At 34.5% G+C, this 22,419-nt stretch overlaps 7 protein-coding genes and 1 long non-coding RNA gene across 8 annotated transcripts; 5 read left to right on the top strand and 3 right to left on the bottom strand.

Annotated features, from left to right (window-relative positions):
• Positions 1-2,419: 2,419 nt before the first annotated feature.
• On the top strand, positions 2,420-3,862 carry LOC107365686 (uncharacterized). Its single transcript, XM_015933242.2, has 4 exons — positions 2,420-2,582; positions 2,637-2,734; positions 2,888-2,997; positions 3,056-3,862. The coding sequence occupies exons 1-4, from the start codon at positions 2,558-2,560 to the stop codon at positions 3,522-3,524; spliced, it is 702 nt and encodes a 233-aa protein (XP_015788728.1). The 5' UTR covers positions 2,420-2,557; the 3' UTR covers positions 3,525-3,862.
• An 820-nt stretch (positions 3,863-4,682) lies between these two features.
• On the top strand, positions 4,683-5,835 carry LOC107365688 (uncharacterized). Its single transcript, XM_015933243.2, has 4 exons — positions 4,683-4,794; positions 4,852-4,949; positions 5,103-5,212; positions 5,272-5,835. Exons 1-4 carry the CDS (start codon positions 4,764-4,766, stop codon positions 5,729-5,731), a joined length of 699 nt encoding a protein of 232 aa, XP_015788729.1. The 5' UTR covers positions 4,683-4,763; the 3' UTR covers positions 5,732-5,835.
• An 897-nt stretch (positions 5,836-6,732) lies between these two features.
• LOC107365690 (uncharacterized) lies at positions 6,733-8,040 on the top strand. Its single transcript, XM_015933245.3, has 4 exons — positions 6,733-6,894; positions 6,952-7,049; positions 7,202-7,311; positions 7,370-8,040. Exons 1-4 carry the CDS (start codon positions 6,864-6,866, stop codon positions 7,824-7,826), a joined length of 696 nt encoding a protein of 231 aa, XP_015788731.1. The 5' UTR covers positions 6,733-6,863; the 3' UTR covers positions 7,827-8,040.
• Positions 7,959-12,058, bottom strand: LOC149094491 (uncharacterized). Its single transcript, XR_016198598.1, has 2 exons — positions 11,923-12,058; positions 7,959-8,017 (listed from the first exon to the last, which is right to left on the bottom strand). It is a non-coding gene; the product is annotated as an uncharacterized LOC149094491 (long non-coding RNA).
• LOC107365689 (uncharacterized) lies at positions 8,758-9,898 on the top strand. Its single transcript, XM_015933244.2, has 4 exons — positions 8,758-8,903; positions 8,962-9,059; positions 9,214-9,323; positions 9,388-9,898. Exons 1-4 carry the CDS (start codon positions 8,873-8,875, stop codon positions 9,845-9,847), a joined length of 699 nt encoding a protein of 232 aa, XP_015788730.1. The 5' UTR covers positions 8,758-8,872; the 3' UTR covers positions 9,848-9,898.
• On the top strand, positions 10,277-11,942 carry LOC107365692 (uncharacterized). Its single transcript, XM_089267352.1, has 4 exons — positions 10,277-10,803; positions 10,860-10,957; positions 11,104-11,213; positions 11,273-11,942. The coding sequence occupies exons 1-4, from the start codon at positions 10,773-10,775 to the stop codon at positions 11,727-11,729; spliced, it is 696 nt and encodes a 231-aa protein (XP_089123478.1). The 5' UTR covers positions 10,277-10,772; the 3' UTR covers positions 11,730-11,942.
• Positions 12,059-19,502: 7,444 nt separating the features above from the next.
• LOC107365691 (uncharacterized) lies at positions 19,503-20,423 on the bottom strand. Its single transcript, XM_015933247.3, has 4 exons — positions 20,307-20,423; positions 20,111-20,243; positions 19,841-20,032; positions 19,503-19,701 (listed from the first exon to the last, which is right to left on the bottom strand). The coding sequence occupies exons 1-4, from the start codon at positions 20,374-20,376 to the stop codon at positions 19,608-19,610; spliced, it is 489 nt and encodes a 162-aa protein (XP_015788733.1). The 5' UTR covers positions 20,377-20,423; the 3' UTR covers positions 19,503-19,607.
• Positions 20,424-20,895: 472 nt separating this feature from the next.
• On the bottom strand, positions 20,896-22,025 carry LOC107365426 (uncharacterized). Its single transcript, XM_015932915.3, has 4 exons — positions 21,923-22,025; positions 21,740-21,869; positions 21,475-21,666; positions 20,896-21,363 (listed from the first exon to the last, which is right to left on the bottom strand). Exons 1-4 carry the CDS (start codon positions 21,990-21,992, stop codon positions 21,264-21,266), a joined length of 492 nt encoding a protein of 163 aa, XP_015788401.1. The 5' UTR covers positions 21,993-22,025; the 3' UTR covers positions 20,896-21,263.
• Positions 22,026-22,419: the final 394 nt, after the last annotated feature.

The following is a 22,419-nucleotide window of genomic DNA, read 5'->3' as shown; positions in this document are numbered from 1 at the left end:
TGGAATCCATTTTTACTCAGCAAAATCACTGTACTTTTGATGAATATTTTCTGCTTGACTTAATGATTTGATATCCGATTTCTCAAAATGAATGCTGACAATATCAACTCTGAACAAAGTAAGTTTATTTATGTTGATCAATTATTTGCTAAATAACTTATCAAATTCATTCCTAGCTGCGATCAAAGTAAAGCTTTCAGGTGAAGATTATCATGACATTGTAATTGATTGGAAGGATAAAAGTCAAGCATATGAACAACAAGTGTTTGGCCGAGTAAGTTTAATCGTTAATTTAATCACAGCATTGTTCCTTAGCTCAAAGAAATATCAGGAATACTTTATGAGGAAAGTGAAAGGTTTGCATGAAAACTGTAACAAATTGTTTCTAAATTATTCTTTTTATATTGATAATTATATTATTTCTTAGCTTGCAGAAATATCGGGAATATCGGTTGAACGTACGGCAGAATTTTTGTTTATAAGTGGTGAGCACAGATATGACCATTTTTACAACAAACGCACAGAACCTGGACTGGAGTAATGTTTAAAATATAATTTCAATTCATATTTTATCTAATTAAGTTTTCTTTCCTTAGGCATCATAGGCTAGAATTCAACAGAGAAAATCTTCTGAACCTCATGAATGGCAATCGACGTTTTGGTTTATCTCTCAGCCTGTCCTGCGATTACAATAAGCATTTTTGCATTGGCTACGCTTTCGTATCAGAAAGATTCATGGATGAAACTCAATGTACTCTAGATTTTTGTCATTACTCTGACAATAGAGCTCGTTTGAATAAATTGAAAGCCATTGTGACTAATGATGCATTACAATCACAAATGGCGGATTTTCTTGTTCAACCGAGGTGGCCAGTGTATAATGAACCTTATTTTCATGATCGATGGCATAATGCTTATAGAAGATTCAATGTCATGCAATACTATTACAGAACTTGTTATCCTTTCCATCAAAACGTGATGCGTGTAAGTCAGCTAATCGATTATGTTCCACCTCAACTCTACCTGCGAACTCATGGTTGACAATAAGCTGCATCATCTTTACTGGAGTAGATATGACTTCAATCAAAAATTTTACTTCGATAATAAAAATTGATAACATCTGAACATGGCTCTCAATACTTGAACATTCATCTAATTTATATTCATTTATTAGATTTACTTATCAATGATAGTGTTGAAATTTGCGTTATATTTATTTTATATGCGGAGTTTTGTGTAACGTGTTTAAGTTTGCTGTACAATCTATTAGATTCTCAAGTTCTACAGGTTAATTGTTGCATAGTTATTGATAAAATATCTTCAATCCATATATCTTTAAGTTTGTAATTACTAATTAGAGGGTTTGATAGTTTGATAGTTTCATGTAACTTGTTTATGTTTGCTGTTCGTTAGATGACCAAGCTCTACAGTTGAATAATAATAGATAAACTCTCTTCAATGAATGCGTCCTTAAGCTTCTAATTGGAGGATTTGATAGTTCAATAGCTGAGAATATTATCAGTGATTTTCCATGATATTCCTGTTAGGGCTCAGAAACAAGGGAAGAAAGAAGATCCGTTACCGTGTTTGATCTGGACTGGGTTAGTTAATGGACAAAATTTTCTGCTTTTAGTGACCAACAAGCTATAAAATGATGTAAATAAAGACGTGATTAGCAATCATTGTTGACTCATAACATCAAAAAGCTTTGCCAACGTATGGCAGCATAAAAGTTAAATTGGATTCAGTAATATTCATTGGTAGTAAATTAGCAATTACTCACTGAGTTTTAAGATCGATATGAGTAGAGTTGATTAATAATATTAAATATAATAATTGGTGAAAATAATGAGGCGAAAGAGGCGATACTTGCAGGGTAAAAGTGAATGAACATTGCTAGAAGAGAGGGAAGGAAATTAGATTGTTTCTGGTTGATGAACAAGATTAAAGTTGAAATCATTTAACCTACTATGGAGTTAAAACGTAATCTTCTCGGGATTTTGCATATTGTTCAATACTGAAAACAGCAAGTTTAAGTTTACCTTTATGGCTACTGAAGTTTGGCGAATCTGTATTTTTCACAGTCATAGACAATAACTTGATCACTTTCTAAAAGTTTCTTGGATGGACATTCCAAGGAATTCAATCCAATCAGATTCTCGGATTGTAAGGATTTAATACCCTTGAACCGTCTATTAGACGGCATTGGTGAACTTGTTCAGGAGAAAATCTTTAAAAATGAATCAATTAAGTCAACTTTGCAACTGTTTTGAATTCATTAAGTGTAATACATAAATTGTCCCTGAAACAATAATATTATAATATCTATTTGAAATTCCTGAGTTGTTAAATCCAAAAATGGCGCTCCGAAAATCCAAGATTGAAAAAAACTGGTTTACCTGGTCAAGGGGTTAAAGATATTTTGAATTTTGAGAGCTTAACCTTCAACCCTTTGAAAGACACATTTGGAATCCATTTTTACTCAACAAAGTCACTGTGATTCTAAAATATTAACTCTAATTGTGGTTATTTTCATGTTGACTAATTATTTCTCAAAATGAATGCTGACAATTTTGATGAAAGTAAGTTCATTATGTTGATGAATTGCTCGCAATAACCTATCAATTCATTTCTAGCTGTGATCAAAGTGAAGCTATCGGGTGAAGATTATCATGACATTGTGATTGACTGGACGGATACAAGTCAAGCATATGAGCAACAAGTGTTTAGCCGAGTAAGTATAATCGTTAATTTAATCCCAGTATTGTTCCTTAGCTCAAAGAAATATCAGAAATACCTTATGAGCAAAGTGAAAGGTTTGCATGAAAACTGTAACAAATTGTTTCTAAACTATTCTTTTTATAATAATAATTATATTATTCCTCAGCTTGCAGAAATAACAGGAATACCGGTTGAGCAAACTTCCGAAATGTGTTTTTTGACTAGCATTTACAGAGCGGTGGGCTTCCGAAACAAACGTGCAGAACCAGAATTCGAGTAATGTTCAAAATATGATTTGAATACATTTTTATCTGATTAAGTTTTCTCTCCTCAGGAATGATCGTTATGGCGACCATAATATAGAATTCAACAGAGAGAGGGTTTTGAACTTCACGAATGGCAATGAACATTTTGGTCTTTCTCCCCGGCTGCGATGTGATGACAATAAGCATTTTTATATTTGCTACTTTTTTGTACCGGAAAGATTGCTGGATGAAATTGAATGTACTCGACATTTTTGCCATCACTCTGATAATAGAGTTTTTTTGAATAGATTGAAAGCCATTGTAACTAATGATGCATTACAATCACAAATGGCCCATTTGCTTGTTCGACCGAGGCGGCCATCGATTCATGGATTAAATTTGTTCGAGCGATGGTTTGATACTTATAGAAGATTCAATGTCATGCAATACTATTACAGAACTTGTTATCACTACTATCAACTTCAGACAGAGCGGTCACGACAGGAATATCGGTCACGTTATATGCCACCTCAACTCTATATGAGAACTCATGGTTGACAATAAGCTGCATCATCTTTACTGGAGTAGGCATGACTTCAATCGAAAATTCTGCTTCGATAAAAAAATCGGAAGCATCAGAACATCTCTTTCAATATCAAGACATTTTTCTAATTTACATTTCTTGTTAGATGTACAAACTTTATTCAATGTCTAACTCAATTTGAATCAGCTCATCACCATTAAACATCCTTTTATCTTGAAACCACTACAATTAATAACTAATTGATATTTGATTATCACTTGAAAAAAATTCATTCAAATGAGGCAATGAGTTTCATAGCTGATTAATATTTTTCAAGAATGAAAATAAATTCACATGAATCTGTTGAAATGAATAATCTTTTGCTTTTCAAATCTTTTCGTTTTTCATGTGGAAGAATAGAAGGAATTTGCATAGGAAATGATCATTATTATTATAAATTCAACCAATGCTCCAACATTATATTCGAGAGTTCTGTGGTTGTAAAAGGCTGTTAATCATAAAATATACCAATCATGTATTTCGAATATACGATGTACAAATTCAGCCTGAACGATTATTTTACCTACTAATAGTTTGTTTTTAACGAGAAACTCAAGTTTACAGGATTATTTTTTGAATTCATTTTCTCATTTCAACCTGGATTAAGTTAAAATTTGATTTGTATTTAAAAATTTCAATTACATGTTCTAACTACTTACAAACATGAGGTCCATCATGGATACTTTTATTGGCAATATTAAACAGATTCCCGGAATGTCTATCAACTCGACAGTCTAAATAAGTATAATCACTAATTTTATGGTTCTAAGTAGATCATAAAAATTATGCAAATAACTGAAACTTTGATTGAAACTGACTATATTTTTGACAACTTGCAACGACAAGATTGTGACCAAATTTAGGATAAATCTAAATACATGTAGTAATGTTGTACATGAATTTACCCTAAAACAATAATATTACCTTAGTTACACGTCTTGTAGATGAATTGAACATTTTTTGACCGTTTTGTAAGGTATTGTTTCAATTTTGGTAATATCTATTTGAAATTTCTGGGTTGTTAAAATCCAAAAATGGCGCTACAGAATGGGACAAAACTGGTTTACCTGGTCAAGGGGTTAAAGATATTTTGAGAGCTTAACCTTCAACCCTTTGAAAGACACATTTGGAATCCATTTTTACTCAGCAAAATCACTTTACTTTTGATGAATATTTTCTTGTTGACTTAATGACTTCATATCCCATTTCTCAAAATGAGTGCTGACGATATCAATTCTTATAAAAGTAAGTTTATTTATGTTGATCAATTCTTTTCTAAATAACCTATCAATTCATTCCTAGCTGTGATCAAAGCAAAGCTATCAGGTGAAGATTATCATGACATTGTGATTGACTGGACGGATACAAGTCAACCATATGAGCAACAAGTGTTTAGCCGAGTAAGTTTAATCGTTAATTGCATCACAGCATTGTTCCTTAGGTTAAAGAAATATCAGGAATATCTTATGAGCATAGTGAGAGGTTTGCATGAAAACTGTAACAAATTGTTTCTAAACTATTCTTTTTATATTGATAATTATATTATTCCTTAGCTTGCAGAAATATCGGGAATATCGGTTGAACGTACTGCAGAATTTATGTTTATGGATGGTGGTGACAGATATGAATTTTTCCACAACGAACGTGCAGAACCTAAACTCGAGTAATGTTTAAAATATAATTTCAATTCATATTTTATCTAATTAAGTTTTCGCTCCATAGGCATACTCTTCTTTTGAGTATGCAGCTAGAATTTAACAGAGAAAATCTTCTGAACCTCATGAATGGCAATGAACGTTTTGGTCTTTCTCTCAGGTTGTCCTGTGATGACAATAAGCATTTTTATATGTGGTACGCTTTTGTGCCAGAAAGATTCATGGATGAAACTGAATGTACTCTGAATTTTTGTCATTACTTGGACAATAGAGCTATTTTGAACAAATTGAAAGCCATTGTAACTAATGATGCATTACAATCACAAATGAAGGATTTTCTTGTACAACCGAGGTTTCCATATTTTGATGACTTCTTTCTTATCGAGCGATGGCATCATGCTTATAGAAGATTCAATGTCATGCAATACTATTACAGAACTTGTTATCCTTTCTATCAAAACGTGATGTTTGTATGTCAGAATTTCGATTATGTTCCAGCTCAACTCTATCTGAGAACTCGTGGTTGACAATAAGCTGCATCATCTTTACTGGAGTAGCCATGACTTCAATCAAAAATTTTGCTTCGATAATAAAAATTGATAACATCTGAACATCTCTCTCAATACCTAAACATTCATCTAATTTATATTCATTTATTAGATTTACTGACCAATGAAAGTGCTGAAATTCGCGTTCTATTTTGTTTAATATGCGGAGTTTTGTGTAACTTGTTCATGTTTGCTGTACAATCTATTAGATTCTCAAGTTCTACAGGTTAATTGTTGCATAGTTATTGATAAAATCTCTTCGACAAATATATCTTTAAGTTTGTAATTAGAGGATTTGATAGTTTGATAGTTCGTTAGCTTAGAATATTATCAGTGATTTCCCATGATGTTCCTGCGTGGAAATACAAGTAATTGACTCAGACACAAGGGAAGAAAGAAGATCCGTTGGCGTGTTTGATCTGAACTGGGTTAGTAAATGGACAAAGGTTTTCTGCTTTTAGTGACCAACATGCTACAATAGTATAAAATAATGTAAATAAAGACGTAATTAGCATTCATTTTTGACTCATCACATCAAATCAAACATAAAAGTTGGATTGAATTCAGTAATATTTATTAATAGTAAATTAGCAATTACTCACTGTGTTTTAGGATCGATATAAGTAGAGTTGAATATAATTGGTTCAAAATAGATTGATGAGTTTTTCATTAAATAGTATGGATTCCTAGGAATTCAATCCAATCAGATTCTCGGATTGTAAGGATTTAATACCCTTGAACCGTCTATTAGACGGCATTGGTGAACTTGTTCAGGAGAAAATCTTTAAAAATGAATCAATTAAGTCAACTTTGCAACTGTTTTGAATTCATTAAGTGCTATACATAAATTGTCCCTGAAACAATAATATTATAATATCTATTTGAAATTCCTGAGTTGTTAAATCCAAAAATGGCGCTCCAAAAATCCAAGATTGAAAAAACTGGTTTACCTGGTCAAGGGGTTAAAGGTATTTTGAATTTTGCAAGCTTAACCTTCAACACTTTGAAAGACACACTTGGAATCCTTTTTTACTCAACAGAGTCACTGTAATTCTATAATAATACTAACTCTAATTGTGGTTATTTTCATGTTGACTAATCATATCTCAAAATGAATGCTGACAATATCAATTCTGATGAAAGTAAGTTTATTTATGTTGATCAATTAGTTGATAAATAACGTATCAATTTATTTCAAGCTGTGATCAAAGTTAAGCTATCGGGTGAAGATTATCATGACATTGTGATTGACTGGACGGATACAAGTCAAGCATATGAGCAACAAGTGTTTAGCCGAGTAAGTTGAATCGTTAATTTCATCACAGCATTGTTCCTTAGCTTGAGAAATATCAGGAATAACTTATGAGCATAGTGAAAGGTTTTCATGAAAGCGGTAACAAATTGTTTCTAAATTATTCTTTTTATATTAATAATTATATTATTCCTTAGCTTGCAGAAATATCAGGAATACCGGTTAAGCGAACTTATGACATGTGTTTTTTGACTGGGATTTACAGAGGGGTGTGGCTCCGAAACAAACGTGCAGAACCAGAACTCTCGTAATGTATAAAATATGATTTGAATACATTTTTATCTGATTAAGTTTTTTCTCCTCAGGAGTGATCGTTATCTTCTTCCTCAGATAGGATTCAACAAAGAAAAGGTTTTGAACTTCACGAATGGCCATGAACATTTTGGTCTTTCTCCCCGGCTTCAATGTGATGACAATAAGCATTTTTATATTTGCTACTTTTTAGTGCCGGAAAGATCGCTGGATGAAATTGAATGTACTCGACATTTTTGCCATTACTCTGATAATAGAGTTTTTTTGAATAGATTGAAAGCCATTGTAACTAATGATGCATTACAATCACAAATGGCCCATTTGCTTGTTCGACCTAGGTGGCCATTTTTTGATGGATTAAATTTGTTCGAGCTATGGTTTGATACTTATAGAAGATTCAATGTCATGCAATACTATTACAGAACTTGTTATCTCTACCATATACTTCAGAAACAGAAATATCGGTCACGTTATGTGCCACCTCAACTCTATATGAGAACTCATGGTTGACAATAAGCTGCATCATCTTTACTGGAGTAGGCATGACTTCAATCGAAAATTCTGCTTCGATAAAAAAATCGGAAGCATCAGAACATCTCTTTCAATATCAAAACATTTTTCTAATTTACATTTCTTGTTAGATGTACAAACTTTATTCAATGTCTAACTCAATGTGAATCAGTGCATCATCATTAAACAAACTTCTACTTTTAAACCACTACAATTAATAACTAATTGATATTTGATTATCACTTGAAAAAAATTCATTCAAATGAGGCAATGAGTTTCATAGCTGATTAATATTTTTCAAGAATGAAAATAAATTCACATGAATCTGTTGAAATGAATAATCTTTTGCTTTTCAAATCTTTTCGTTTTTCATGTGGAAGAATAGAAGGAATTTGCATAGGAAATGATCATTATTATTATAAATTCAACCAATGCTCCAACATTATATTCGCGATTTCTGTGGTTGTAAAAGGCTGTTAATCATAAAATATACCAATCATGTATTTCGAATATACGATGTACAAATTCAGCCTGAACGATTATTTTACCTACTAATAGTTTGTTTTTAACGAGAAACTCAAGTTTACAGGATTATTTTTTGAATTCATTTTCTCATTTCAACCTGGATTAAGTTAAAATTTGATTTGTATTTAAAAATTTCAATTACATATTCTAACTACTTACAAACATGAGGTCCATCATGGATACTTTTATTGGCAATATTCAACATACTCCACGAATGTCCATCAACTCGCCAGTCTAAATAAGTATAATCACTCATTTTATGGTTTTGTAAGGTATTGTTTCAATTTTGGTAATATCTATTTGAATTTTCTGGGTTGTTAAAATCCGAAAATGGCGCTACAGAATGGGACAAAACTGGTTTACCTGGTCAAGTGGTTAAAGATATTTTGAATTTTGAGAGCTTAACCTTCAACCCTTTGAAAGACACATTTGGAATCCATTTTTACTCAACAAAGTCACTGTGATTCTAAAATATTAACTCTAATTGTGGTTATTTTCATGTTGACTAATTATTTCTCAAAATGATTGCTGACAATATCGATTCTGAACAAAGTAAGTTTATTTATGTTGATCAATTAGTTGCTAAATAACCTTTTAAATTTATTCCTAGCTGTGATCAAAGTAAAGCTATCGGGTGAAGATTATCGTGACATTGTGATCGACTGGACGGATACAAGTCAAGCATATGAACAACAAGTGTTTAGCCGAGTAAGTATAATCGTTAATTTAATCACAGTATTACTCCTTAGGTTAAGAAATATAAGGCATACATTATGGGCATATTGCTAGGTTTTCATGAAAACTGTGACAAATTGTTTCTAAATTATTCTTATTTAGTATTAATAATTATATTATTCCTTAGCTTGCGGAAATATCAGAAATACCGGTTGAACGTAATGCAGAATTTACTTTTATGGTTGGTAATGACAGATATGAGCGTTTCATCAACAAACGTACAGAACCTAAACTCGAGTAATGTTTAAAATATATTATAATTTCAATTCATATTTTATCTAATTAAGTTTTCTCTCCTAAGTTTCACTCGTTATGTGCGTATGTGGCTAGAATTTAACAGAGAAAATCTTTCGAACCTGATAAATGGCAATGAACACTTTGGTCTTGCCTTAAGGCCGTTCTGTGATGACAATAAGCATTTTTACATTGGTTACATTTTCGTACCAGAAAGATTGATGGATCCAACTGAATGTACTCTAGATTTTTGTCATTACTCTGACAATAGAGCTCGTTTGAAGAAATTGAAAGCCATTGTGAATAATAGTGCATTACAATCACAAATGGCGCATTTGCTTGTTCAACCGAGGTGGCCACTGGGTGATGGCCCTGATTTTCATGATCGATGGCGTAATGCTTATAGAAGATTCAATGTCATGCAATACTTATACAGAACTTGTTATCCTTTCTATCAAAACTTGACATTTGTATGTCAGTATGTCAATTTTGTTCCAGCTCAACTCTATCTGAGAACTCGCGGTTAACAATTCGATTTTACTTCGATAATAAAAATTGCAAACATCTGAACATCACTCTCAATATCTCAACATTTATTCAATTTTTATTCATTTATTAGAATTGCTTATCAATGATAGTGTATTGATTTGCGTTATATTTATTTAATGTGGAGTTTTGTGTAACGTGTTTAAGTTTGCTGTACAATCTATTAGATTCTCAAGTTCTACTGGTCAATAGTTGAATAGTTATTGATAAAATCTCTTCAATCCATATATCTACAAGTTGGTAATTAGAAGGTTTGATAGTTTGATAGTCTATTAGCCGAGAATATTATCAGTGACTATCCATGATATTCCTGTGTGAAAACAATTTGCTCAGACAAGGAAAGAAAAGAGATCCGTTGCCGTGTTTGATCTGAGCTTGGTTAGTTAATGGACAATATTTTCTGATTTTAGTGCCCAACAGGAAATAATGGAAATAAAGACGTGATTAGCAATTTTTGACTCATCTAAATGGCTCTCTCAAAGGGTTTTGTGAAGAAGAGATGAATGGAAAAAGCAGGTTGCTCCTGGTTGGTGAAAAAAATTAAAGTTGAAATCTCTGTCTGGAACAATTGTAACTGGAGGATTTAATACACTTGAACCGGCTATTAAAGCGCATTGGTGAAGTTGATAAGGTGATCATGGTTAAAAATTAATCAATAAACTTTACAATTGTTTCGAACTTAATCAATGAAACAATAATAAACATTTGAAATCCCTGGGTTTTTGAAATCCGAAAATGGCGCCACAGAATGGTTTACCTGGTCAAGGGGTTAAAGATATTTTGAATTTTGGAAACACCACCTTCAACCTTTTAAAAGACACGCTTGGAATCTATTTTCACTCGTCAAAATCACTTTACTTTTGATGAATATTTTCTTGTTGACTTGATGTTTTCCCATTTCTCAAAATGAGTGCTGACAATATCAATTCTGATGAAAGTAAGTTCATTATATTGATGAATTAGTTGATAAATAACCTATCAATTCATTCCTAGCTGTGATCAAAGTAAAGCTATCTAGTGAAGATTATCATGACATTGTGATCGACTGGACGGATACAAGTCAAGCATATGAACAACAAGTGTTTAGCCGAGTAAGTATAATCGTTAATTGAATCACAGTATTACTCCTTAGCTCAAAAAAATATCAGGAATACCTTATGAGCATAGTGTAAGGTTTGCATGAAAACTGTAACAAATTGTTTCTAAATCATTTTTTTTGTATTATTAATTATATTAGCTTGCAGAAATATCAGGAATACCGGTTGAGCAAACTTTTGACATTTATTTTTTGGCTGGGAATTACGGAGCGGAGTGTTTCCGAAACAAACGTGCAGAGCCTCAACTCGAGTAACGATTAAAATATGATTTGAATACATTTTTCATCTGATTAAGTTTTTTCTTCTCAGGAATACTCCTCTGTTGTGTATGCGGATACAATTTAACAGAGAAAATCTTCTGAACCTCATGAATGGCAATGAACCTTTTCGTCTTGCTCTCCGGCTGCGATGTGATGACAATAAACATTTTTATATTGGTTACAATTTCGTACCAGAAAGATTGATTGGCGAAACTGAATGTACTCTAAATTTTTGTCATCACTTGGACAATAAAGCTCATTTGAACAAATTGAGAGCCATTGTAACTAATGATGCATTGCAATCACAAATGGCGCATTTGCTTGTTCAACCGAGGTGGCCAGAGAATCATGAATTTCATTTAGAGCGATGGCATGGAGCTTATAGAAGATTCAATGTCATGCAATACTATTACAGAACTTGTTATCCTTTCCATCAAACCGTGATACTTACGTCTCGGCATGTAAATTATGTGCCACCTCAACTCTATCTGAGAACTCATGGTTGACAATAAGCTGCATCATCTTTACTGGAGTAGACATGGCGTTAATCAAAAGTTCTACTTCGATAATAAAAATTGAAAACATCTGAACATCGCTTTCAATATCAAAACATTTTTCTAATTTACATTTACTTATGAGATGTACAAACTGCATTCAATGTCTAACTCAATGTGAATCAGTGCATCATCATTAAACAACCAACATTTATATAATTTATATTCATTTATTAGATTTACTTATCAATGATAGTGTTGAAATTTGCTTTGTATTTATTTAATATGCGGAGTTTTGTGTAACTTGTTTATGTTTGCTGTGCAGTTCGTTAGATGCACAATATTGTAGGATTTGATGTTCGCGCCTCGGACAAGTCAACATCAATAGCAACCGGGTTGCTACCCTTTTTCAGTTACTGTGGAAATACCAAGTATTTCCCTCTTTCTTTTGTAATTTCCTTATTTATTCATTTCCGTATAATTTTGTATAAATAGTCTTAATTGTGACATTATAATCAAGTGACCTTTTGATAGATTAAACAGTTGTAATCATAGATCAAACGTGTGTCCTTCCAACTCTGATAGATTCTCGGAATCTTGTGAAACCTGTGAGTATTCGTGGAATACTCAGTCTACCAACTCGGTTGGTCTTGTTAATAATACTTGGTATTATTAGTGCTTTTGTATTACTATTAGTCTTCGTGAACATTGACTAGCTGGTCATTCTTTCAACCCTGTTGAAGTCGTGTGAATCTCAACTTGGTTGAGTTAGAAATTGAATTTCTAGAGGTTCCCAGAACCTAGACTGTCATCAATTTGGTAAAAGTGCTTGGAACCAGTAGTCATACAACATTTGGTGGAGATGCCCTTCGTCTTGTAATTTCGCTGTTGAGTTGTGCACTGCTGTTTTTGTTTTCTCTGGGTTCTTTCGTCTCTGTGTGGGGGAGAATTGGTGTTATTTGCTGTGCTGAATTTGGGATTCTATGCTGTTGGAACTTACGCTTGTCGAATTCGTGGCTGTCTTGCTGATATTATTGGCCGAATTCTATTGCTCTGTGTTGAGTTTATTCTGGTTACAGTGTAACTTGTGAGAATTCCCGGAATTCGAACATGAACACAGATAAACCTCCGATTGAAGCACAAAGGCAACAATCTAAAGCGGCAATATCGCCCGAGCTAAGTGGAACACTTGAAGCTTTGAAACACAACAATAATGTATTCCAGAAATCCTTGGAGAAGATGGAGAAAACTCAAAAGGAGACTCAAGCAACGACTGCAGAAGTCCTGACAACCTTGAAAGCTCAAGGGGAGAATTTGGCAATTCTCATGAAAGATCTGGCCGAGGTTAGAAGAACCCAGGATGGTCATGTGAATATGATTCACGCGTTGAGAGTTGCTGAAAAGGAAAGAAGTGACCGTGAGAAACTAAGCGTTCACGGAACCCTTCACTGAAATTGGAGGATTCCCTGAATCCTACCGGAGAATCGGATTCTCAAAATGAAAGTAGTGCCGGTAATAGAAAATTCCATTCTTTCCTTGATGAATTTTCAATTAACGAACATGCTGGACAACATGAAAGAACTAGACCTCTCATGAAGCCGGTGCCACTACCGTTTTTCTATGGAGAGCATGAGAAGGCTTGTACCTGGTTACGCAAGTATGAGGAAGCAGCCGCTCTTAACTTCTGGACTGAAGGTGAACTTGTCAGAGGAGTTGGCGCTTGTATGAAAGATGACGCGTCAACATGGTTTTGGCATATATATGGTCCTAAAACCAGAGGAAAAGGACAGACATGGCCGCAGTTTAAAGCCTTGTTTATGGAAACGTATGTTCGAGAAGATGATAGACATGCCATTTTCATGAAATTGATGAACCGGGTTCATCAGAAAAATGAAAGACTTTCCAGTTACTTTCATGCTGTCTTGTCATTATGTATGGATTATAATCCTGATATGCCTGAAGGTGAGATAATTTCATACACATTGAAAGGCTTGGATTCGACAATGCGAAGCACATTTGCTTCATCCTTACATGGTAAGCGAACCTTGGAGGTCCTCGAACAGTTAATCGCCCTTAATGATATCATCGTGGATAAAGGGGATAAAGGACGAAAAGGTGATTCAAAAGTGAATGAATCAAAGTCGCAAGATAAGAAGAGTAAGGAGGTCGAAAAGGAAAAGGAAAAGACTGATACGGTTAAAACCTTTAAACGAAGAGACCCTAGTACAGTCACCTGTTATAACTGTATGAAGAATGGACATTTTATGAGTCGATGTCCTGAAGTGTATGATGCGGCTAAAGCTAAAGCCAATCAGGCTCAATTGCGACAACAACGAGCAGCTGTGGTGAATACAGCTATGGTTGATCGTGATGTTCCCGGAACATCGGGGGTTCGTAGAACACCGGCAAGAAGAAATGTTCAAGGAACTAGGGAGACTGATGTTCGTGGAACATCTAGTGGACCGAATGAAGATGAAACGATACAAGAATTCAGGGATGACTGGAGAATGGTAACCGGCGAAATCGGCATTCATTCATCGGATTCTTCGATATCTTTGTCATCATTTATTGGAAATGTTACGTTGCCAACACTACCTATCGAGATAAATGGAATCAAGAGTAGAGCTCTGGTTGATACAGGAGCTAAGGTCTCTCTTATGAAGGATTCATTTAGAATTAGGTGCGGTTTGGAGTTGAAACCATGGAGGTTTGGTGCACTAACAATGGCGAACACGAACATGGATGTACCACAGGGGTATACGGAATGCTCTATGCTCGCTGATTATCATGTTATTCCGTGTAAGTTCATAGTTTTGAAGAAACTAACGCAGGAAGTTCTGCTTGGAAGCGATTTTTGTAGTCGACATCACGTCACGATAACTTATGGTGATAAGAGTGTTAAGCTTATCAAACCTCATGCTGATGTTATCAAGACGAGGAGAAGAATCTTCTCAGATTTTTCTTTGGATCATGGATCAAAGAGAGTCGTGTTGACAAAACGCTTGAATTCTCGGAATTCAGAAAGAAGTAGAAATAACATTACTACTGCCACAGTTGATCTTACTGAATATGAAGATGTATTTAGTAAAAGCCCTGGTGATGTTGGTTGCATCCCGGATGCAATCCATTCGATCGATACAGGCAATCACCCTCCGATATACCAAAAGTATTATCCGATTGCCTTATCAGAGAAGTTAGCAGTGGATAAATTATTGAATGACATGTTAAAAGATGGAATAGTCGTTCAAAGTGAAAGCTCTTGGGCCAGTCCAATTGTATTGGTTGGTAAGAAGAACGGTCAGACACGTTTTTGTGTCGATTACCGTAAGTTGAACGAAATCACAGCGCTTGACCCCTATCCGATCCCAAAAGTGGAGGACGCTTTGGATTCATTGGAAGGCTGTGTATTATTTTCATCACTGGACGTTGCTGCCATGTATTGGCATATCCGGATGAAACCTGAGGACCAATGTAAAACAGCATTTGTTGTTCCACAAGGCTTATTTGAGTTTACTCGAATGCCATTCGGGTTAAAGAATGCGCCTGCAACGGCCGTAAGAACGATGAACCAGGTTCTCGCTGGTCTAAATTATATTTCTTGCTACATCTATTTTGATGATATACTGATTTTTGGTAAATCAGAACATGAGCATGATTCTAATTTACGAAAGGTGTTGGAACGTTTGAGGAAGTTCAATGTTATGCTGCGAAAAGAGAAATGTACTTTTAACAGTACGAGTATTGATTACCTTGGTTATCATATTAGTGCTGAAGGAATTTCTCCTAGTGAATCTAATATTGCTACTGTTTTGAGGTTCCCGGAACCTAAGTCTTGTAAAGATATTAGACGATTTTTGGGTTTATGCAGCTATTTTCGAAGATTTATCCCAAGGTTTAGTGATATTGCTAGACCTCTAACTTTGATGCTGAAGAAAAGTGCTACTTTCGTTTGGACTGACAAAGAACGAAATGTTTACGAGTTGTTGAAGAAGGTTATTACTTGTAAACCAGTGCTAGCATGTTTCCAGAATGATGGTAAAGTTGAAATCCATACAGATGCATGTGATTATGGTATTGGAGCCGTCTTGTATCAGACTCAGACAGATGGAAATCTAAAGCCGGTTTGCTATATTTCCAGAACTCTGAATCCAGCTGAAGTAAATTATGGAGTAACCGAGAAAGAATGCTTGGCTATAGTGTGGGCTTTACAAAAGCTACGACATTACCTATTTGGACGCGTCTTTGTTGTTGTTACTGACCATTGTGGGTTATGCTGGTTTACCTCATCAAAGAGACTGACACCTAGATTAATGAGGTGGGCAATTAAATTGCAGGAGTTCAATTTTATTGTTAAATATCGAAGTGGTAGATTACATGGAGATGCTGATTGTGTATCTCGTTACCCACTAAAAGATATCAGTGAAGATGATGAAGAAGAGATGGACCTTCCCGGAAGGTTAAATCAGCCTAAAGATGAAGTATCGATCTGTTATATTGAACCAGTGGATAAGTTCAAAGATATACAGAAGAAGGATGCTTATTGTTTGAAGATTCGAGGTCTTTTGGATTCAGATCAATTGACCAAGAGAGCAAAAAGTAGATTGAAAAAGAAGTTTATTATTTTGAATCAAACTTTGTTCTTTAAACGTGGTAAAGAACTTGTGCCTGTTATACCTAAAGAATTCCGAATTCTTTTGATGGAAGGGGCTCATGAAGAAGGACATTTAGGCATGAATAAGTGCTTAGAGAAGCTTAAATGTCGAGCCTACTGGCCTGGTATGAGTAAAGATTTATGTGAATTTACTCGAAATTGTGATAAATGTCAACGAAGGAAACCATTTCCTGCATCAAGCCAAGGGTTGATGATCCCTATTCGATGTCCAAAGGATGTGTTTCGCGATATCAGTCTAGATATCATGGAGTTACCGTTGTCAAAGAATGGGTTCAAGTATGCTGTGGTCATAAATGATCGATTAACAAAATTTGCCGTAGCATCTGCTTTGAAGTCCATTGAAAGTGGTCAAATAATCAATGTACTATTCGATGAATGGATCTTAAGATTTGGAGTTCCCGGAACTCTTATTACTGATAGAGGAACCAACCTAATGTCTGAGGAGTTTGAAAATTTTTTGGAAAGTATGGGAATCCGTCATCTCCCAACATCTGCCTATCATCCACAAAGTGATGGTCAAACGGAACGTTTCAATTCCTACTTAGGAACAACTTTGTGCATCTATACAGAAAACAATCCTAGTGAATGGGAGAAGTTTTTAAGAGAAGTTGTATTTGCATATAACGTCACTCCTCATCGAGTAACTAAGTTCTCGCCTTTCTATTTGGTTCATGGTGTGGAAGCCCGGCTTCCCTGGGAATCAAGAATTGGAATCCAAATCGAATGGAATAAAATCTCGACTCGTGAAGAAGCTTTGGCTAAAGCAAGGGATTTAGCAAAGTCAAACATCGAAGAGTCTCAGAAAAGATCCAAAGAATATTATGATAAAGATCATAAAAATGTGGAGTTTGATTTAAACTCGCTTGTGTTGGTCAAACAACCCCTGTTAGTTAAAGGAAAGAACAAGAAGTTCATTGATCGATTCAAAGGACCATATAAAATCATCAGAAAACTGAACCCTGTCAATTATGAATTGATTAACTTAAAGGGACCAGTTAAAAGAGAAATTGTTCATATCGCAAGATTGCGACCTTATCATGTTAAAACTCATTCCCGGAATGAGAAAGCTAACAATGATGATGATGATGAGGTTTGGAAAATGCTTGGTTTTGAATGATTCCTGTTATATTTATTTAATTTGTTTGGGTTGAATTGGGTAAATTAATCGAATTTTGTATTTAGAGGGTAACATCGATATATCGGTCAGTGTTACTTGGTAACCCTTGCCTTTGGTTTCCCTCGCAAAGGAAGTTGTTCCCGGAACAAGTGTTATATGTGACTAAGTTGTTCTATGGTGAACTTGATTCATTTTTCGTTATTTTGTATTTGTGTTCGTAAAGATTTTTCTTGTGTCGTTCCAATTGTTAAACGACTGTGTTTTGTATTCTGTGAATACATTTTGATTTACATTGCATTTTTGTAAATTTTGTGAATTGAACCGGGTTCAATGGAACAGGAGGATGATGACGTTCAGTGGGTGCCTAATGACTTTGCCCCTGATTTTCCTGATATTATTTTTGATGCTCAGCGTTATGATGCGGATGGTCAATTACTTGTGGTACAAGCTGTTGCTCCAGGTCAAGAGATTGTCGTGGGACCCGATAATAGACCAGCTCATGGACAATTACAAGAATGGCAACAGGCCGAACTTGATGCAGAAGACCTAATTAGTGCTGACCAGTTCGTAGACGCTCAAGCTTGGGAAGATTATATTTGTGTCTTTTGTCTGAACGCTGTCGAAGATCCTTTGTTCCATGTTACGTCGCCACCGCCCGGTTGTGCAGCGATCTTCTGTCGTAGATGTTTTAATGAAGCAATTCGACATCAACCTGGACAAGCCTGTCCTTTTAGGTGTAATCAACGCGAGGTTTTGGCTAGAGGAGTTGGACCATTACCTATTGAGGCTGGACCAGGACAGAGAAGTCGTACTGTTTTGGGGAATTTATTGTTAAGATGTAAATATCCTGCTTGTCCCGAACAAGTTCGTTATGCTGATTATCGAACTCATATTGATCAATGCCTACATAATCCTGATAATAATGGTCCTTGTGTAACGTGTAGAGTTCCTAGAAGGGGACATAATTGTGCTGAATATGTACAAAGTTTGGAATCCCGGATTCGTAATTTGACCAGTCAGAAAGAAGATTTGGCTACTAGAGTTATAGATCTTATGATGAGAGTCGATGAGGCTGAAGCAGAAGCAACCAGGTTGCGGCAAATAGGACAGCCGAGAGGAATGATGAATAATATTCGGTGTCGAAATGAATATCGAAGTCCACCACAATTGGTTGTTCGGTATGGAGACCGAATTGGCAGATTCAACCGACTCGATCTGAATATGCGAGCTAGTGATCTGAGATCACGAATTGAACGACATTTCAATACGGAACTCGGTTCCATCATAAGAATTGACTATACCGTGTTAGGTTCTCATCAGACATTGAGACAACACCAGGTTGGCCATAGACCCTCCTTTTGGATCGCCCTGCCACCCAATCAGCGCTTGGTAGATGGACAGACGGTCGAGGTAACACTTGGTGATTCAGGACCGGTGGTCTAGTTTCAGTCGGGGGGAATATTGTAGGATTTGATGTTCGCGCCTCGGACAAGTCAACATCAGTAGCAACCGGGTTGCTACCCTTTTTCAGTTACTGTGGAAATACCAAGTATTTCCCTCTTTCTTTTGTAATTTCCTTATTTATTCATTTCCGTATAATTTTGTATAAATAGTCTTAATTGTGACATTATAATCAAGTGACCTTTTGATAGATTAAACAGTTGTAATCATAGATCAAACGTGTGTCCTTCCAACTCTGATAGATTCTCGGAATCTTGTGAAACCTGTGAGTATTCGTGGAATACTCAGTCTACCAACTCGGTTGGTCTTGTTAATAATACTTGGTATTATTAGTGCTTTTGTATTACTATTAGTCTTCGTGAACATTGACTAGCTGGTCATTCTTTCAACCCTGTTGAAGTCGTGTGAATCTCAACTTGGTTGAGTTAGAAATTGAATTTCTAGAGGTTCCCAGAACCTAGACTGTCATCAATTTGGTAAAAGTGCTTGGAACCAGTAGTCATACAACAACAAGAATAATAATCGATAAACTCTCTTCAATGAATGCATCTTTAAGTTTCTAATTGGAGAGTTTGATAGTTCAATAGTTGAGAATATAATCATTGATTTTCCATGATATTCCTGTGGGGAAATAATTGACTCAGACACAAGGGTAAAAAGAAGATCCGTTGCCGTGTTTGATCTGAACTGGGGTGGTTAACGGACAAAATTTTCTGCTTTTAGTGACCAACATGCTATAAAATAATGGAAATAAAGACGTGATTAGCAATAATTTTTGACTCATCACATCAAAGGGCTTTGCCAAAGTATGGCAACATCAAATTTGAATTGAATTTAGTAATATTTATTGATAGTAAATTAGCAATTACTCACTGTGTTTTAGGATCGATATAAGTAGAGTTGAAAATAATTGGCTCAAAATAGATTGATGGTTTTTTCATTAAATAGTATGGATTGTATGGAGAAGCCAGAGTCCATCGAAGGTAAACTGATGTCATGTTTTTCAATGAGGCGAAAGAGGCGATACTTGCAGTGTAAAAGTGACTCTTGGCGAGTTTAACATTGCTAGAAGAAGAGAGAAAAGGGAAAATTAGATTGTTTCTGGTTGATGAACAAGATTAAAGTTGAAATCATTTAACCTACTATGGAGTTAAAACGTAATCTTCACGGGATTTAGCATATTGGTCAATACTGAAAACAGCGAGTTTAAGTTTACCTTTATGGCTACTGAAGTTTGGCGAATCAGCAGTTTTCACTGTCACATTATAATTGTAAACTAGACGAGAAAACAAAACAGAAACGACTTAACAATTGAATTAAAGTTGTAAATTATAAATACCTTGGACAGCTTCAACAGCAACACAGACGATTAAGGTTAAAACAAAACATAAGAAAATTCTTGAAATCATTGTTTGAATCGGACAATGTTCATCAATGGTTCACTCTAGATCAATGGGAATCAGTGTTATTATCATTAAACTGCCTTCTACTTTTAAATGACTACAATTAATAACTAATTGATTATCAGTTGATACAACTAGATTCTAATGATACAATAATAATTAACAGCAATTAGTTTTATAGTTATTCCGATACGGATCTAGTTTTGTTTATTGTTGATGAGTAAACTCTTTTCCTGGTGCAACAATCAAGTCTTAAGTAAGCTTAAAGTCAATAATCAGCAAACGATTCGATAATCGAAATTGTCCAAAAATTCAACCTCAAATGGAGAGTCGACAGAATTAGGTTCCGTAAATCACAAGATCATATTATTAATGTTAGACTAAATAGTAGACAATGATCAACTTAATAACGAGTAACATTGCACATTGATGAATCAATGAGCATAAAATTCGCAATTGAAAACTAAACAAGATAATTATCTCTTACATTGAAATAAACGCGTAAAGTAATAAATTAGTCATGAATCCTTGTAAATTATTACATTTTATTGACTATAAAACTGAATAAAAACATCATTTTGGTTGTTTCCAATGTATATGATTTAGTAATTGAACTGCCTCACCAAAACAACTTGACTTAAAAACTTTACTTGTTAGATCAGACTTGTTTAGTTATCCAAATAAGATCACAAGAATTATTTTTGCAAAATTTATTTTATGTCAAAATAGCTTGAAATATTTAAACCATTTCCAATCAATTCCAATAAAGTAGAGTTCATTATTTACTTGATGAAGTCAGATTCAATCAACTTGAAAAACAATTGAATACTTTTGAAGATCAAATTTTCTCTATTGAATTTGTGTTATGGTCGAAACTGTAGTTTGATATCAGTTTAGTTTGAAATACAAGGATGAAAAGATGCTCCTTTTCCACTTTTGATTCCAATTGGTAAAGTTGTTGGACAAAATTTGCGATTCAACGTAACTGACATGCTAGATGTAAAAATGTCAAAATTGAAATGCATTTCGAGTGAATAATAAAGTAAGACTTGATCAAGTGCAGCGTTAGCACAAACTGATTTTTTGGTTTCAATCAAAACTTACTGTGAATTAGGATCGTCATATGTAGTACCAATAGTGATTGGGTCAAAATATACCATCGGCTTCTTGATTTTGTAGAATAGATTGTAATTCGAAACCAGGTTCCATCCAAGGTAAACAGATGTGATGTTATCCAATGGACTAAATGAGGCGATATTCGCAGTGTAGACGTGATTTTTGGCAAGTTTGACACCACTGGAAAATATCAATTAGTCAAGATGATCTCTGTATTTTGATGGGAATAGATCAGTTGAAATCAAAAACTTACTTTGGAGTCAATTCAAAGTCTTCTTGGGAAGATGTAAGTCCATTGGAACTGAGGATATCCAGGTTGAGTTTACCTTCATGGCTACTGAATTTATTGTCAGCAGTCTTAATAGTAACAACATAATTGAATACTGTTGAAAAGACAATTAGATTATTAGACGAAAAAATCATTAAATCATACTACCTTGATTGGCGTCTGTAATCAAATAAATGTTAACAATTAAAACGCAGAAAAACAAAATTTTTGAATCCATAGTGTTGGTCAAACAAATAAGATGTTGAACATCACCTCAGGTGAGCTTGAAATATACTTGAGCTTCTTTTTATACCTAAATATTAGCAAACATTTTCATGGTTAACTTGAGTCTTCCTGTCCTAAGTTGTTATAACTACAACCCATTTTACAATGTCAATTGAAAAGATTGAAATGATTCATTTTACAGTTTGTAATTAGGTTGTAAATTGTGTCACTTTCAATTGTTTTATTGTGCAAATATTACAATCGGTTTGATCACAATCATCTCATATTCATCATTAAAAATGCATCTACCGGTCCTTTGGCTTTAGAGCTAAGAGTTTTGTAGGGCATAAAAAATTGACCCAATAATTTGTCTGGTAGACGGTTTTCGAGAAAATCCAGTGCAAAGTTGAAACTTCGATTGCCTCTTTTTAATCAGGGAA

This window comes from Tetranychus urticae, chromosome 1, assembly GCF_039701765.1.
Source record: "Tetranychus urticae isolate SD_2017Ah chromosome 1, NJAU_TeUrti_SD_1.0, whole genome shotgun sequence".
NCBI lineage: Eukaryota > Metazoa > Arthropoda > Arachnida > Trombidiformes > Tetranychidae > Tetranychus > Tetranychus urticae.
Note: the sequence above shows the minus strand (reverse complement) of the source record. Positions and strands in the feature narration are given on the sequence as shown.